This window comes from Suillus subalutaceus, assembly GCF_016647625.1.
Source record: "Suillus subalutaceus strain FC151 chromosome Unknown DFJ58scaffold_413, whole genome shotgun sequence".
Taxonomy (NCBI): Eukaryota; Fungi; Basidiomycota; class Agaricomycetes; order Boletales; family Suillaceae; genus Suillus; species Suillus subalutaceus.
Window position 1 is genome coordinate 1 of NW_024540662.1, and position 17,207 is coordinate 17,207.

The window sequence follows — 17,207 nt, forward strand, 5'->3', positions numbered from 1 at the left end:
CTCGCCATTCTCGACGTCGATGGTTCCATACATGAATGATGGAGGCGGCACCTACCCCTTCATCAACACCAGCAGCAGCCAGTCCCATCAGGGATATAACTTGGTGGTTTAGTGATAAGTGGGGCCAAGTAAATGATGATGTGCCCGACTGGAACTCGAACACGTTGGGCTGACCACCATCCTGTGAGCGTGATGATCAGTGTCTACTGCGTAGCAGAGAAGGAGCGACAAACCTTTACCCAGGAATACACAACTGTATGGTACCGTGCACGATTATGCGCCTCAATCTCGTCAGCATGGCGCTGACATTGTTCTTCCTCACATTTGGATCTTTCTGCTAGTTGCGTTGTGAAGACTTCAGGCATTTGCATATGATACCGAGGGCCACTGTCTGGGGAGGCGCGATTGCGTGCAGGCACAGTTCGGGCCCTCGTCGGCTTCTTTGCTTGCAGGTTATCAGGCAGATGCTCGATGTGAGTCTCGATAATGGGCGCCGCAACACCTGATACATCATGCAGATGAGGAGATGGTGAACGCGACAGGCGTTCAATGGGTGCAGGGTCGTCGTCATCTGGCAGCCCAGCCACAGCATCTTGATCATCTGGATGCTCAGGATCATCTTCGAGCTCCAACCCTTCAGCGCCGTTTGGATCGCCAATGTGGTCGAAAAGGTGGCAGCCACCCAGGCGCCTGCAGTGTTTGCGGCAAGTTGACCAGGTACAGTTCTTATTGACACGGGTGCTGCTACAGCCCACAACCATGCACACACGGCGCTTTGGTACTGGTAGGCGGGCACTTCTGGTTCACTGACAAGTATGAGTATGAGCGACGGCTGCCGGAGAGGACCTTGGCGATCTGAAGTGCACAAAGTTGCACTTCGTACCATCCTGACTAACATCAAAGCACTATGCGTCCCATCAACACATTGAAATTGAAGGAGATGGAGGAAAGAACTTACAATCGCTTGCCAACGGCCGCAGTTTCCATGTTCATTAGATTCGCACACCGTCCATGGACATGGTCTATCGCATGTTGTCCATGAAACTTCATAACTAGGATGTGGGCCTGTGGGCGGCTGAACTGCAGAGCGTGGCATCACAAGCGTCTGGCCAGAGTAACAGTGTTGGGAGAGCGACAAGAGAGAGACAAAGACGCAGAGCAATGAGAGAGAAGTGAAAGGTGGCGGGTTGATATTGATAAACAGGGCCCTTTTATATTCCTGAGGGCAGGGGCATACTGTAGGCGGGGGCATACTGCCAGAATGCCTTAGGACAGCATGAAAGACGGCTCCAGGCTGCCTGTAAGTTGAGCGGCACCCAAAGGAATTCATATAAAGTAGCAGTGAGTAAGGAGTGCCGCCTGCACAAGATTGAACTCACCATGCCTCTAGGCCTGTTGTCAGCACAGGGTAGAGCAGAAGGTCCGTTAGCATAAACGACGCCAAGTGACAACGAGCAACGAGCAAGGCGTGATGCACAACTGGTAAAGCGACACCCAAAGCATGTGGAATTTCCAACGGAGAATATATTCCGAGACTTTGGAGAATTTCCGAGGCGTCCCCGATTGCCAAAGGACGGACGGGACGGACGGGACTTTCCAAATTTCCGGTATATACGAATTTTGGATCGGCAACTTCCGCTCTCTTCTGACTTGAATTTGTTCGAATTCAAAAAGTGTCTTTGGCATGTCTCATCGTCCAAGTAACCGAATCAGCGAGTCTAGCAGTTCACCTTGTCAGCACTGATTATCCTACAGTATTAGTCTAAACTCGGTGCAGTCATCAATACAACTCACCGCCTAAATCATGCACTGAAACAGCTTATCGACCTGCCGCCCCTTGACAGAAGCGCCATGGTCCAAGCTTCAAGCTCCGCATAACGTGAAATTTTGACCCATCTCAAGAAATCGCTACTTACACTCTAACTGAGATTACTAGTGGTCCTTTTCACTGAAGTAGCAACGCTCAAGATGAACTCAAGCGACTCCTCGGAGATGATCATATGCTCCTGGTGACCGACTAGCCAAGCCACCGCAGAATTGCGTGGTGATGTTCCAGCACCGTATCCATGCTATTCGAAGAATCACGGTCTCGACCGACCTGGATTCATTGATGGGGAGCATGTCTAGCATGGAGCCCAGGTCGAGTCTAGGTAACTATGAATTTTAGAGGTTTTGGTGTAGTGCCTTCTAAATATGCCAGAGCAACGACAACCATCGTCTCAGCTAATAGCACTGGGCAGATCGAAAACGATAACTAACAGCGAGCATCATTCCACGAATTCGACAACATGTGCACGTAATACTCGTCAAGCAGGCCATAGCGTGATAGTAAGTTGGTAATACAATGTAAAGATCGTGCCCACACGTCCGCGTAATGCACATTAACATACCCAACGACAATCGATACCTAACAGTGGTCAGTGACGCCATCGGGTCTAATTCTGGCCAGGTATCTGCATAATTAACGCAGTGAGAACCTGTCCAGCATTGGGTATATTGCCCCTGGCCACAGCTTCCATCTTAGCTGGGAGACCCTGCAGAACTCCTGACGCATTCCTATATTTCAGCAGGAGGGCAGTTTCCATTACTCTGACGGCGTCATGCCTTTTGGGAGTGGCAGTAAGCAACAAGCAGATGTACGACGAGATCACCAATACCTGGAAGTAAATTTGAAGAATGCCTCATCAAGTATGTTGGCCGCGGACAACCTAGTCTCAATGGCCTTTAATGCAAGTTGAGATAATGGTTCATTGTTGAGCTGAAGATTTGAGTTCATATAGATACATTAACACAAGTTGCATGGAGTTACCTTCATAGCTAGTTGATACATGGACTTTGGAGAGCAATGTGGTGGACTATCTTCTAAGCGACTCTGCTCATCAGGCGTCCTTTGAGACCGTAAGTTTGCAAAGTTGACGATGCCGGTGTAACAATAATAAATAAAGGCGTGCCACCTGCGAACTTCATTCAGTAGCGTCTCTGCGACACGAAAATCATACCTACGTCTTCCAGGCAACACCCTTTACAAGGATGACCCGAGGTCCACGTTTCAAGTTCTCGCCGTTCACAGCTGGTACCATCCCAATGTCTTCCAAAAGCAAAGCCCGATTGCCTAGCTGCTCTTGAAGTCCAGCTGTAAGATTGAATTGTCAATCTTACATGTGTATGAAGTTTCAAGTTTCAGTACCTTCAATGCTAGAAAAAGACGAGATTGAACCAGTATCAGTCGTGTCTGCGGGGGTGATGATCAATGGGCATGAGATCAAAGCTTCAACACTGGAAATAAACAAATAAACCCTCGTGTGATTCATTGTCTGCTGGTGTAGGACTGTTGTTATTCTTGACCAAGTCATCGTCATCCAGGTCACTGTCAGAATCGTATCCATAACTCTCCAGAGAAGTAAAAGGGAGAGTGTCGCCTTCAGACAGTTCAAAGAAGGAGGACAAATCAAGGTCTCCTCCGGCTGCAAACGACACTCAGCAGCCATGAATAAGAATAAGAATGAGAATATAACATACAAAATTCCGGCAAAGTTGTTTGCAGCACAGCGGTGCTCGCATAAATCGGAATTGGTCTAGTGACCTTGCCGAGGGACAAATGACGAGTATAAGCTTGAAATACTATGTCAAATGATGTTCCCGTCTTGAGCGATTGCTCGAGGGCACGAAGGGCAGAACAGGCCTGAGGCACCCCGGGCGATTCAGCGCTGGCAGGTGCGTCTGGTACAAACCCGACAGGTGCAGGTACATCAAATGGATTGCATGTCAGTGTATTGGTTAAGGTGACCTTCAGCGAGACGAGGGCATTTCCAAGCTTCTGAGCGGAACAAGTGCCAGCGATCAGCGGATGATTATCATCCGAGTCTACACCGCAAAGTCCTAGGATCACGGTGATAGATGTAGTACAGAGGGATGGATCACCATCAGGATGTGACGGAAAAGAGACTGTGACCTTGGCCAGTGTACCACGCCACGCATCCGGACAACTAGTACGGGAATTGAAGCATAGCTGGTGTTGCTTTTCTTTGTTTATTTTTTTTTGGTGCGAATAGCCAGGCACCAGCCAAGACCCGCAACCTGAGGAGAGTGAAAAGGAAGTTCAGTTGGAATAGAGGAAATAGCGTTTACGGAGCCCAAACGAAACAACGTCGTGATGGAACCTGAAGCCGATGTTTCTTCTAGCTTTTCAATGATGGACATATTGCTTGGGCACACTAGGACCTGAAACACTTGTACTATGAGGTTATAAGTGTGGGCATCCAGAGACCCCTGGAGCTGCATCGTGGCTTATCACCTCACTGGGCCGCATTCTTCTTGTTGAGCAGGTAAACTGGCACCCACAAAATAAGGTTTAAGGAACGCCTCCCCTAGGCCGACCGTATAGAAGCTCAGGAGTCAGAAGACAGGCATGCATTCTTCACTGCGATAAGTGCCAGCAATTCATCATATTCAATAGTATTTACGTACCACGACAAGAGTGTAGTCGTCCATGAGTATCTCCGCCATAAGCACGCGATAGACAAAGTTTTCCTCCTATTTGACTACGTGCGTCCTTGAGAGAAAAAAAAAACCAGTCCACAAGTGAAGCAGTTGGTTCTAAAGTTCAGCTTCAGCTTGTTGCAAGTTTCACTTCAATGCAGCGTGTTGATCGGTAACTTCCGCTCTCCTCTTCTGACCAGATGAAGTTCAAATTCAAGAAGCTGCATGTCCCATCCATCTTTGTTGACCGCTGTACACGATGTGCTCGTGCACTCCACGTTGCCTGTCCAAGCAACCGAGTCTGCTCATCCTCTCAGCACTGAATATACTACAGTAACTGCGCAACTTGGTGCAGTCATCAATACAACTCACCGCCTAAATCATGCGCTGAACCAGCTTAATGATCTGCCCTTGGCGAAAACGCCACCAAATTCGTGGCCCTCATGAAGGAGCACACGGCTTTGACATCTTCGATCAACCAGTCAGCTGCTGCCTCTGCTTCCCTCTCGTCTCTGCTGCGAGGAGACAACAGAGCAGTTTATCCAGACACAAGTCCTCCCCATCCTGCAAAGATCGCGGAATGGGGGCGTAATCTTGGCATGGAAGTTTTCGTAGACGGATCGACGACTGTTCTCGCAGGCAAAGTGCTCGTACTTGATATTGATATTAACGACCATGTCGTTGTCAAGACGTCCTTCGCCAATAATACAAACAGTAACGGGAACTCAGCGGCAGCACCAGAGCTAGACTCCTTTCTCGCGCGGGAAGTAACCCGCTGGATCAATGCAGCGAGACGCGCTGCTGCATAGATACAACTGTCGGACACTCAAGAGAGGATCCTGCGATTGAAGCTGCACGCCGTAGCCGTGCAATACAGGAACACTTGCGATATCTCATGATGCTCGACGGGCTCGCGTCCTCTGAGAACGAGAAAGGACTTCGTTGGTTCATGGAGCCAGCTGTAGTCTCAGATCACATTAGAAAGCAGGTTGCGTACGTTTGTTTTTTGTCGTGCTTGTTTTATATACCTGATGCGTGATATTCACAGTTCACTACAGACGCAAACTCTCGACAAATTCTTGACACAACATGCCCTTCCCCTACCCTTTCTCGTTACTCCTTCGCTATCATTCATAGTCTGGCTTTCACCCCCGTGCATATCTTCAACTCCTTCGCAGCTCTCCGCCATCCAAACAATCGTCAATGTGGAACATTGACATCCCTATGACTCATCTCATGACATCGCTGCTTGATACTCTAGAAGATGTCACCATCGCTACGCTGAGATTGGTCCCTTGCACTGAAGTGGCAAAGTCCAAGATGAACTCTAGCGATGTCCCTGGAGATCACACGCTTCTGACTGCCCCTTCGCAGATGTGGGTGCTCGACTTCACCGCTAAGCTACCACATAATGGCGTGGTGATGTGCCAGAACCGCATGCGTGTAATTCAAGGAATCGTCGAGTCTCGACCCATCGACCTGATCTCAATGGGGAGCATGTCTAGCATTGGCTCAATGTCGAGTCTAGGTAACATGAGCAATATGAACTTTGGAGAATTTGGTGTGGCGTCTTCACAGACAAAATGGAAGCGGAGGAACTGGTAGAAGTTGGGTTGACTTATTGGTCAGTCACTTTTCTCTACAGCCCTAGGCATATGCGTGTGCTGATACTTGTACCTGATCTAGGTCAATAAAATTCATCAGCAGAATACTACACTGCAACTTATGTGTGTGGAACATGCGCAGGTACAAACACACACTGATCATTGATCTAGAAATCACCAAATGACATCCATCCGCCGCTACATCTTCGCCTTCTAGCACCTCTGGAACCAGGCTTTCTCCTGCAGAGAGTTCCGGTGAGGAGCGTAAAACAAATCTCGCAAGTATTAGAGGCAAGTTTTCATTTCGACCAAACTGTCAAGTCATGCTTAATGCATATTCTTCCAGGTTGTTAGAGAACAATGCTGGCTCAACGAATCACTGAGCATACTCCAATGGTCGCCCGAACCCCAAGTGCTGCAATCACCTCGACGATCGTCAAAATGCAGAACAAGGAACGCAACCAGAAGACGCGGCATCAACTACTCTACTCGCTTCGGTCCTCGCAGGAACGGTCACGCCGCAATCTATTCCAGTGAACGTCTACCTCCCCTCCAGTGCTCTATCGACATTGTCCCAACCGGTCGATCCGTTTACATCACAACACAGCGGGCTTGGCATGGGTCCTCCTGCAAGCGCAGGCTCCAGCAGTGGTGCAAGCTTGTTCGGTCCGGGCGACTTGGAGATGGACATGGACATTCCAGGGCTGAGCATGAGCATGGGTGGGGGTGTGGACATGGATCTCGGTATGGATCTTTCAACCTCTGCTGATCCCATGCAGCAGCCACATGGTCCCGAAACATGCCCTCCTCCAATGATCGTGCTCACTTCTCCGAGGCATGTGCCTGGGAACGGGCTGGTCGAAATACGGGTTACATTGGGAGGGCATGGTAGTGTAGTCGGGGAAAATGGTGTTTGGGTTGAAGCCTCTCCAGGTGTTGAGACAGGATATATGTCAGATGTTGTGAGACGGGGAGGGGTGTGGGGTCTTCCTGGGCGAGTGTGGAACAAAGGGTAATCAGTTGTTGGCTGGGATGAAAGGTTCAGCAAGAAGGATGTACCGTTGCTTATGACTTGAAATGAAGCTTGAAAGCTTGAGCACTACATTGACATTAATATTGCGTCCGTGCATCCATAAGGCTATTAAATAATATTGTTCTGATAAGCCACTTACGGTAATAGCTAATTTATTTGAATGAAATCATCTTGAACGTACGAACGATACTCGCCATTCAATTTCAGACTCACCACTGTTGAACTTGCATCGACAACTTCATAGGGAGACTGCCGTCCACACATCAAGGATGGAGAGGGTACAATTTCAGCAGGAGCAGGTTTGTTTACCCCTTCAAAGGTTTTGACTTTTGACTAATGGAATCTAGATGCTCGCAGAGCTCCAGGATCTCGTGCAAAAAAGTTTGTTCAACCAAGTACGTGGACTCTCATACTATATCCCTCCAGTCTTATCCAACTTTGCTTCTAGTCTGAGGTTAAACAGATTGTGAAAAAACGTACACAGTTCGAAACCGCACTTGTCCGTCGCATCCCAAAAAAAGAGTGACTTCCTGCGATACGCGGCGTATGAGATGAACCTGGAGCAGCTGAGGCGGAAGCGCGTTGAGAGACTGAGTATGTGCTGAGGCATGTCCATACCTCAAGGCTTCCAACCCGCTGACTGTTCTATGGTTTGCTCTTAGAACTTGAAAAGACCGCGTCGTCAATATCAGATTATGCTCTTGTTCGCAGACATTCCAGATATTTGAACGTGCGCTCAAGAAATTCAAGTCGGACGTAGGATTGTGGATACAATATATCCAAGTTGCAAAACGTGAGGGGGCTCGTTCACTAGTGGGGCGCATAACAGCCAGGCGCGTCCAGTTTCAAATTTGGTTAGTCCGTTCTTAACCGTGCACATAGGGCCCTCCAGCTCCATCCAAGAACACCTGCATTATATATCATCGCTGCCTCTCACGAACTTAACCACATGTCCCCTTCCGCGGCACGCCGCCCTCCTTCAGCGTGGTCTTCGACTCAATGCAGACAGCGTCGATATGTGGAGAGAGTATGTGCGAATGGAAATGGGCTTTGTCGAAGGGATGAGACGAAGGTGGACTGTGCTGGGAATTCATGAGGAAGATCACCCTATTGTTGAGACAGAGACAACTGCCGAGGAAGATACGGCGCCACTAACCCCAGAAGAGATAGCGGCTGAGAAAGGAGGTGACGAAGGCGAGAGGGCAACGGCAAGCCATTATGGATGGTGCTATTGTCAAGTCCGTGATTTTGAGCGCTGCAAAAGGGTCTGTTTGTCATTCCTCTATAAGGATTCAAATTGAGTTAGGCCACAGCTCTGCCTAGTATAAATTTATTTTCAGCTCTCGAGGTCCTAATTCGTTCATATCCCAGCCAAGAGCGCCTTCGCACGGCCCTTCTTGATCATCTATATAGTGTTCTTAAAGACACACTACAGGGCGACCCTCACGCGGTGAAAATGCTGGCGACAAGAAAACTTCGAGAACTTACATCTCAGGAGAATGATGATGATTCTGTCATGGCCGAAGGCGAAGAATTCATCGAAGCCCTTCAAGCTGCAAATGAGTCCTTTCTCCGCGGCTGTTGGCGCCGGGAGCACGAACGCCTCTGGCATGGCTGATGTCTATGTTGAATTTATAGAGGAGTGGTGCAAATTGCCCACGCTGGATCCAAATTTAGTGAGTCTAATGTCTCACAGCTCTCGTGCATTTCAGCTTAACCGGCAAAACTAGCGCATATATCTTATAGCTTCCCTCCGGAAACTTGCCCGACAGCCGAACGCGCCACCTTTATTACAGGCTGCACACATGCGACTGACATCGCCTTCCAAGGAGGCTCTTTAGCTTGCACGTAGCTATACCGCAGCATAAAATCAACTGTATTGCGCTGTGGTCCAAGTGGAACCGGACTTATGGAGAGTATGGACGAGACCGGGAGACTAGTATGGAAAGCGGGAGGACCAGCCCAACGAAAATGACCATCTTTGGTATTTGTTTGGCTAGTTTCTCTCTACCACCTTGCTCATGGTGAGATGTGCGCTTGGTAATTCATGTATAGTACTGCCTACCCACCGGTACATGCCATGGAGAGATAACCAGGCCGGCACAGCCCATGCCAATACACGTCGTTGAAGTCTCTACATACAGGCTGGTAGTGCGCTCCACCCTGGAGCGGCCACTCTCAGATGTGTCGTGGATTCTGCCCTGTTATGAGGTTGAAGTATGCAGTTCGTAGGTCAGTGTGTAGGAGCCGCCTGGTACAAACAGTGCATTATTAGCTAATACTCTCAGCAACGACGGTCGTGGGTTTACTTTTCTGTTCTGCACAGGTCAGCATACGATATAATAATAATGCATGTTGTTGTAAGCTAGACGAAGTCTCAGTGGAAGTGTTGAACCAAGCTGAGGTAGAACTGCGCACGAGCAAGACATTAAGTACCGAGAAGAGAAGAAGCCACCGGTGGATGGTGGTCGAAGGTGACAAGATGCGATGAAGATCAAAAAGGAAAGAGAAGTCCCGGAGGCTAATCCTCCGAGACAAGACCATGCGTACGTATCCTGTCAACATAAAACAGTAGCCATGTCCTCAGCACACCTTCATTCTGCTCCCGCGGTGAACAAGCACTGTATAGACCATGAAATCGACACAGGAAAAGTGATCGGAAGTGATCGCCGAAGGTATATACGACCTCACACTGTTTGATGCAATCCCACTCCAATGATGTTGGATGCATCGCCAGATGCGGTGGACCCGTTATAAGTCCTCTTTATATTAGCCTGCACCATAGGTGTTGCCAGACATCCGTGGAATAGCTTTCCTCTGCCCCCTCACTAATGCCAACCTTCAGTAGGACCCGTTTCGCCCTAACTTTTTTGGCCGCCCTCCCTCTGACTTTGGCTACAGTCAATGGCCCTGTTATTTCTGCCAACTTTCCTGATCCTGCCATCCTTGTGACCAGTGGGGGTACTTATGCATTTGCAACTAACTCCGGCAATATCAACATTCAGGTTGCAACGTCACCTGATGGTGGAGTAACTTGGGAATTGCAGTCCGGTGTTGATGCCCTCCCAAATGTAGGGTCTTGGGCAACTGCAAACAGTACTTGGGCACCTGATGTCATTGACAGAGGGGATGGAACCTTTGTAATGTGTAGGTCTCGATCTCATATACTCTAGATGATATTGGACTGAGGTATGGTCTGTAGACTACGCTGCATGGTCGACCTCACAAAGTACTCATTGCGTAGCGGCTGCTACTTCCATCTCCCCTGTCGGACCGTACACTCCTGAGTCACAGCCTATTGCCTGTCAAACTCCAGGCGGTGGTGCAATTGACCCCGCAGGGTTCCAGGATACCAACGGTACACGCTACATCGTGTACAAGGTGGATGGGAGCAGTCTCGGAGGTGGTGGACCTTGCGGGAATGCTAACGGAGAATATTCTACTCCCATTATGCTTCAGGAAATGGAGGCTGATGGTGTCACGCCTACTGGGGAACCGGTTCAAATTTTGGACAGAGGACAATACGATGGACCCCTTATCGAGGCTCCAGCGCTTATCTTGCATAACGGAACGTAAGTCGATATATCTTGAATATGGACTTGGATCCGGGACTGACTACAAACATCATAGCTACGTGGTTTTCTTCTCCTCGAATTGCTACAATACCGATCTCTATGACATCTCATATGCAACTGCGCCATCCATTTCCGGGCCATACACAAAGGCTTCCTCGCCGTTACTTGTAACTGGTGACGATAGCCTCACAGCGCCTGGAGGTGCGACCGCCGCGCCTTGATGGTGGGTTTATGGTGTTTCATGCAACCGTAAACACAAATCCATTGACTCGTTATATGTATACGGCAACGATGACGTGGAATGGGACTATCGTGAACACTTGATCAAACCACATCATGTTACTCACGAAATGTACGCATCATGTTAGCTTTATACATAACTGACTATCCTTACGGCTCGAACTGCTTCTTGAAATGACCGATTGTACCTGATGGGCCCAAAGAGACTACATAGATAAGAATAATCACCGGCCTTATTCCCTTGGCTATTATCCCTTCCAGTGCAATCGACATCCCACAGAAGTCGATTCATATCATAATATCATTCTCTCTCTAACAAACACATTATGAGGTTGAATATTGAATGACCACGATTGAAGCAGAATTGAGTGAGATAGTTAAAAGTGCCGAAGTCACTCGGTGACCTGCCGATGTGTGCGGTGACGGGATCTGTCAGACTTGCATGCAGCGCTGCTGAATACTTCTCCAATTCTACGCTAATCCAATTGTACCCCTCAATTTTACAACTACAGCCGTTATCACTTCGACATATCTACAAACAAATGCTGTACTTGCTCGCTTACGCCGAATATTAATTGAACTTACGCTCTGGCGACTGCGGAGTTTATTTTGAAACTGACCATAACAGCGCGACTGCTGACTCCTCCGATTGCACCAGAAGAGATAGTATATAAAATGCGATGCAAATCTCTTCTTACTCCAGCGTCCGTGTACAAGCCAACTGCACAGTTCATTCCTAACTGATCACTTGCACAGATGGCAAAAAACCAGAGTCATAGTAGTAGGTGCTGGCCATCGCTGGTCCCGTTCTTGCAATCTTCTTGAAGACTAAAGGCTACGATCCTATCGTGTATGAAAGACTCCCGAGTCCAGCAGAGGGTGGACTCAGCTTCTTGTGAGCACGCATGCATCTCCCTCATGATTGTCGTACTGAATAACGTACGCAGGCTGCAGCCTAATGGTCTCCGTGTCTTATCACTAATTCCCGGCCTCATTGAACAGATTCCTGGCCATTCTCCAGATAGGATGATTTACTGTTCCTCCTTGGATGGAAAGGAGGACATTCTTGTCGACAATGATGTTGCGCCTGATACAATGCGGGAACACTTTGGTTTCCCCATGATCGGAGTTCGACGTGCAGAGTTTCAACAGCTTTTGATCGACACGGCCGAGAAGCACGGCATTAAGAATCAAGTGGGGCCACCAGGCTATTGAGTTTGAGCAAAGCGAAGACGCAGGTAGAAGTCACGTTCGCAAATGGCATCAAGGACACGGCAAGCTTTGTCATAGGCTGCGACGGGCTGCACAGCAATACCCGAATTGCACTCTTTGGGAAAGAGAAGGCAAACTTCACTGGATTGGTGCAGGTGCGCTCGTTTTTGGCGACGGCCCCGAGGCTCAGACTGATACGAAAGTAATTTGTAGTTCGGTGGGCTATCTCCAACACCACCTGCTCTTCGTGGAAAGTGTGTGAGTAATTACGGGAATGGTCGCCATATGGTTACGTACCCTGTTGCTGAGGACAAGCATTCATGGCGTGAGTGTCATCCCAAACTACTGTTTACAGGCTTGATTATCTTGGGATTCAGGATTACTACTCGGGAAGCTGAGGCCAAGGAGGATTGGAAAACACAACACGTAGAACAACAGAACGAAATCCGAAGAGGATCCCTCTCTGATTGGGGGTTTGGGGCCGGAAGATTTGGTAAAGACCGGCCAAAGATCGTAAAGGTCGGTTTACTCTTGCGACAAACCTTCAGTTCCCCGAAACATTGAATGGCTTGCTGGCAGTATGGTCTCTACGACCGACCTGAACTTAAGTCGTGGTTCAAGGGAAGAATCGTTCTTTTGGGCGATGCAGCTCACCCCACGAGTCCGGTATGTAGTTTTATCATCGGGTTCCATGGCGCTGATCGATATCATCGTACCTAGCATCTGGGACAAGGTGCCAATCAAGCGTTTGAGGACATTTACCATATTATGCGGCTTTTGAAGAAATACAACCCTTCTGCTGGCCATCCCTCAACAGAGTTGTTATCGCAAGTCTTCATAGATTACCAGGATCTCCGACTACCGCGTACATCCGAGCTCGTGAGAGGGGCTAGACAGCAAGGGGAGGCTCGGGTTGTCGAAGGCATCGATGCATGCAGGGTGAGAGATGAAAAAATCCGGGCAGGGTCCCAAGATGATGCGGCGAGGATGGCCCACTATAAATTGTTATCTGGACCGTTTAAGGACAGCGAAATGTAGGTGCCTCCACTAGTACTTGTTGTACAGAATTCGAACGGGATTTGCCGCGTTGCACTTGACATCCAGTAATAACGCGTCGGACAGCAATGAATCCATATTATAGTCATCCACAGCGAGCAAAAATATATTAGACCAAATGACACCTGCATACCATGTAGCATTCCAGCTGAGCGCTGAAATCCTTACTGGCATTGTGCTTGCAGAAGAACTACAGCCTAGTGTAATAATTTATATACTAATATTCTCACAGATCAGCAAACCTGAACGTTCATGCCGCGCTGGTGTGCTTAACGTACGTGGTCTTGCTCTCTCATTCATCTACACCACACCGTTCTTCATTACAGTTTGATGCAACACGTCGTCCGGTGCGCCGTAAACCAGTGATAACACCTGTCACATCTCCCGTTTCCCTCCTGTCAAGACCTTTGCCTACAAGGGACCCACATACTTTCCTTCATTTTCTACGCAAGCTTCTTTCATCATCTTCTTGTACGGATGCGGTTCGCACCGACGAGCCTCGTAATCCCTTGGACGTATGTTTATTTTACCTGTTTGCTTCTCAGTTGACTCGATGGTTCCCTTGCAGTTCCCTGCCACATCGTCCTACTTCTCCCCTAATACAACCAGATGAAAACGTGAGTGGACTTTCATCTTTACGCGGCCGGGTAAACTGGTATGCCCCTCTCATTTTTCTCCTCGTATGCCAAATTTCATCCATCTGTGTATAGCGGTACGCTCCAGCGGGTGCACCCGGCGATGACAATGACCTGATACGTGACGAAGTCTATGTTTCCCTTCCCCCAAACACGACCCACGCCTAGGGATTGTCAACGCCGGACAACATGGAAATAGCCGTTTCTGTTACTATTTCTGCCCGATGAGATCAGTCAGAAATATAAACAAACAAACGGCTCAAACTTGTTCCCCGGTATCTCGTAACTGTAATCGTTGCTCCTTGCATGCGTTGTCCTCCGTAAACTTGTGTCAATTCATGACCACTATACCCTAAAGCGCTTGAGAATCAACAGTCCCCGATGGTCGATTCCATTCAAACCCTACAGTGGTCTGAGTCACGAGACTGTTCTGTTTTACAGCGAACCACACTAAAAACAGTGCGAGGATCTCCCATACTTTCTGTCCTGCAGCCAAACTGGTGCTGTTAGAAGGGCATGAACCTGTGCTCGTGATTTTTTTCTAAGATCCATTCAAGTGAAAAAACGCCACGAAGCAAATAGGGTTACCAGGTCCGTGTGCTTGCAAATTGGTCATTCCTCGACAATGCCAAACATTCCTGGTGTCGAACTGTCGAATCAGTGTACCAGGTCACAGTTACAGTGGGCCGTCGAATTGATTGCATTAGTACAGTATAAGCAAGACAATGGTTATGGAGCAGCAGGAGCAAGGTAATGTATAACGGATAACACGGTATCGAGGGTACATGAACAGGAAGTATAACCACATGTATCTAGTTAGCTATGGTTATCCATGATACTGCCAGGAGCAGGTGTGATGGGGGCACACTCCACATCAGGGCAATTTGCGAGCCTGAGATGCACGCGAGACACTGGAGGGTCTCTAGTATAGATTGTATTGTCCTACATAGAGTACCACTCTGAAAAGGACAGGAAATTGGCATTACAAAAATTAAAAATTAAAAAAGATGAGAACACTGGATGTTTGAGAAGAATTATCACATACCTCAAGACTAAGGTAAAGGACCTCTGTAAACATCAAAGTACAAGCTCGACCACACGTTCCTGAAAGAATGTGGTCTGAGATAGATGGTGAGAAGAGTTGCCTTTACACAACTGACTGCTAACGTACGCCAAGTGACACTAAGGTAAAGCAAAACCACAACCTGTACGAAACGAAAAGCGAAGTTGAGCTACAGAAACGCTATTAGTGCGAATTTAAAGTACAGTGTAATCGAAGTGTTCAAATTGAAGGAGTCCAATCAGATGCCAATTGCTAATGTCCGACTCCATCGCCCGAGTCCATTAGTCATTCCACCACCAAACATTAAATCGTACGTTCCTCTTCCTTTCCGATCTTTCATCTCTTTTGGCATTTTGTTAGGTTGACAGAAAACTCTGCAGGCAGCTTATGTGGCTGCGTCAATCGGGAACTCATCACTCCAGTTCCCAGAGTCACCGAATACTGAATTAACCGTTAGCGCTCTGAACTACGTTAAGATATCGTGACAGGACACTCACATACGATCATATACTCACCGGGAATGGTGTCGTAAGGGATCGTGACGTTGACTTCACCATCAGAAAGCGCAAATCCATACGCGATGGGACTGGATTGGGTTGCATCGCCCTGGCGAAGGTATACCTGGCCAGTAGGATTGGTTACTTCGGAAGGTTCTGAGGACGTATCCCAGGTGACAAGAATGTCCCTCCGACAGTCCATGTAGAGACAGACTGTAGGTTCGGTGATTGTGGGTACCCAAACATCACGCTTCTCATCACGGCAGAAAGAGGAGGCGCATAATGCGCAGGAGAGCAGCGTTAAAGAGATGAAGAGTGCAGTCAGAAGAGCACGGGGTGAAGTGCTGGTAGACATGATTAATCGTGAAGATTTCGTTAAACTGAAGAAAGAAGAATGATACAGAGGATAGCCTGCGGTATTCAGGTCGGTGGGCTTTACTTATATACTGCCAGCGAGCTGACCCCATGAGGCCCACGATGTGTTTGCTTTGTCAGTGTCATTTAGTTTATGTGAACTTTCCGAAAAGGTCGTTACTAACCTCACCGCCGAAATCTCCACCGACCAGTGTGGGCAATATGGCTTCGGAGCCAGAGCTACATAACCGGACAAAGACCCCCGAATGTGCTGATTTTCGATGCATACTGCCTCATGTATGGATCTGCATAACGGATCAGAGTCATCAGACCTCAAGTAAAACTTAGGACAGCCAATTCAAACCAACTTGAAGGAGATAATAAATATGGAGCGAACTTGATTGATGGCCGCAAGTCCACGGCTGTCTGACTCCGACTCCGACTCCGACATCTGCGCGCCGGGTCAATATACTGGATCCGACCGTAATATTCAATCATATGATCTTACTGTATATGTGATGTACAATAGATGATACCAAACTCGAGAGACTCGGTTAGTACAGCCTCATCAAGATATAATATCGGATCATGGTTCTTTATCCGTCCTGCACCAGGATCCGTCATGAACTACTTACTTTCATGACTGCATAGCCTAGACTGTCCGACTTGGTCGCTAATACCTGCTTACTTTTGCTGGGCTGACGCTGCACATCGTTCACTTCATCCTTCAACGAACTTCAAGCTTCAACGTTCGAAGTTCACTAACACTTCACTTCAACAATTGCGCTTTCATAATTCCAGCTACTTGTGTTTATTTTTCGGCTAGCTCTGTCAATCACCGTCTCCGGCCCTCTGTATCGAAGCCCTCCGTTGCGTTACTATCTACTGTTCAAGATATCCGACAGTCTTGATTCTGGACACTCAAGCTCGTCAAGTGTTGGTTACTGCATGTTCATAGCGTGTGACTCAGTGCAAGATCGTGCTAGCTAGATGCATGCAGACTTGTACTATAGTTATAATTTACTGATGTAGTTGTAGCGCAACAAGCAATAGTAAGCGCCCTGCAGTAAAGCCACACGTGACTGTTTGTTTGGCAGCAACTTTAAAATCAAACAACGCCTCGGCAAGAAAGCAAGAAACAGAACCGAAGTAAACCGCGACTAAAATTCACAGAATGGCATTCCAGCAAATGCAACAAGAAGCTCCCGTTCTCAATACCCAGAAGATTTCGGTCTTCATCCAAATGTCTCCCTAGAAAACGCAGCTAACATGCTATTCCGTGCCATCCAAACCTCTCAAAACCAAGCCTACACATGGACTTTTATCGACAAGCCACAAGGTATGAATAGTGCTAAAGACCTTAATCGCGAGCTAACGTTTGATTACTTCTACAACGTATATAGAAGGTCAAATATATCTCTTGTTCATGCCAAATCCTTCTCAGCCTCTGAACGACGGA

At 48.1% G+C, this 17,207-nt stretch overlaps 2 protein-coding genes across 2 annotated transcripts; both read right to left on the reverse strand.

Moving 5' to 3' along the window:
* Positions 1 to 55: 55 nt before the first annotated feature.
* On the reverse strand, positions 56 to 987 carry DFJ58DRAFT_849119 (uncharacterized protein; the record flags this gene model as incomplete). The annotated part of the gene is made up of 5 exons (XM_041393705.1): positions 56 to 181; positions 234 to 690; positions 770 to 855; positions 884 to 905; positions 959 to 987. Coding segments are annotated over 5 exons (720 nt in total), but the record flags the coding sequence as incomplete, so codon positions are not given.
* Positions 988 to 2,298: 1,311 nt separating this feature from the next.
* DFJ58DRAFT_750904 (uncharacterized protein) lies at positions 2,299 to 4,200 on the reverse strand (the record flags this gene model as incomplete). The annotated part of the gene is made up of 8 exons (XM_041387766.1): positions 2,299 to 2,604; positions 2,658 to 2,758; positions 2,810 to 2,954; positions 3,004 to 3,133; positions 3,188 to 3,232; positions 3,297 to 3,464; positions 3,520 to 3,986; positions 4,061 to 4,200. 8 exons carry the CDS (start codon positions 4,198 to 4,200, stop codon positions 2,436 to 2,438), a joined length of 1,365 nt encoding a protein of 454 aa, XP_041234989.1. The 3' UTR covers positions 2,299 to 2,435.
* Positions 4,201 to 17,207: the final 13,007 nt, after the last annotated feature.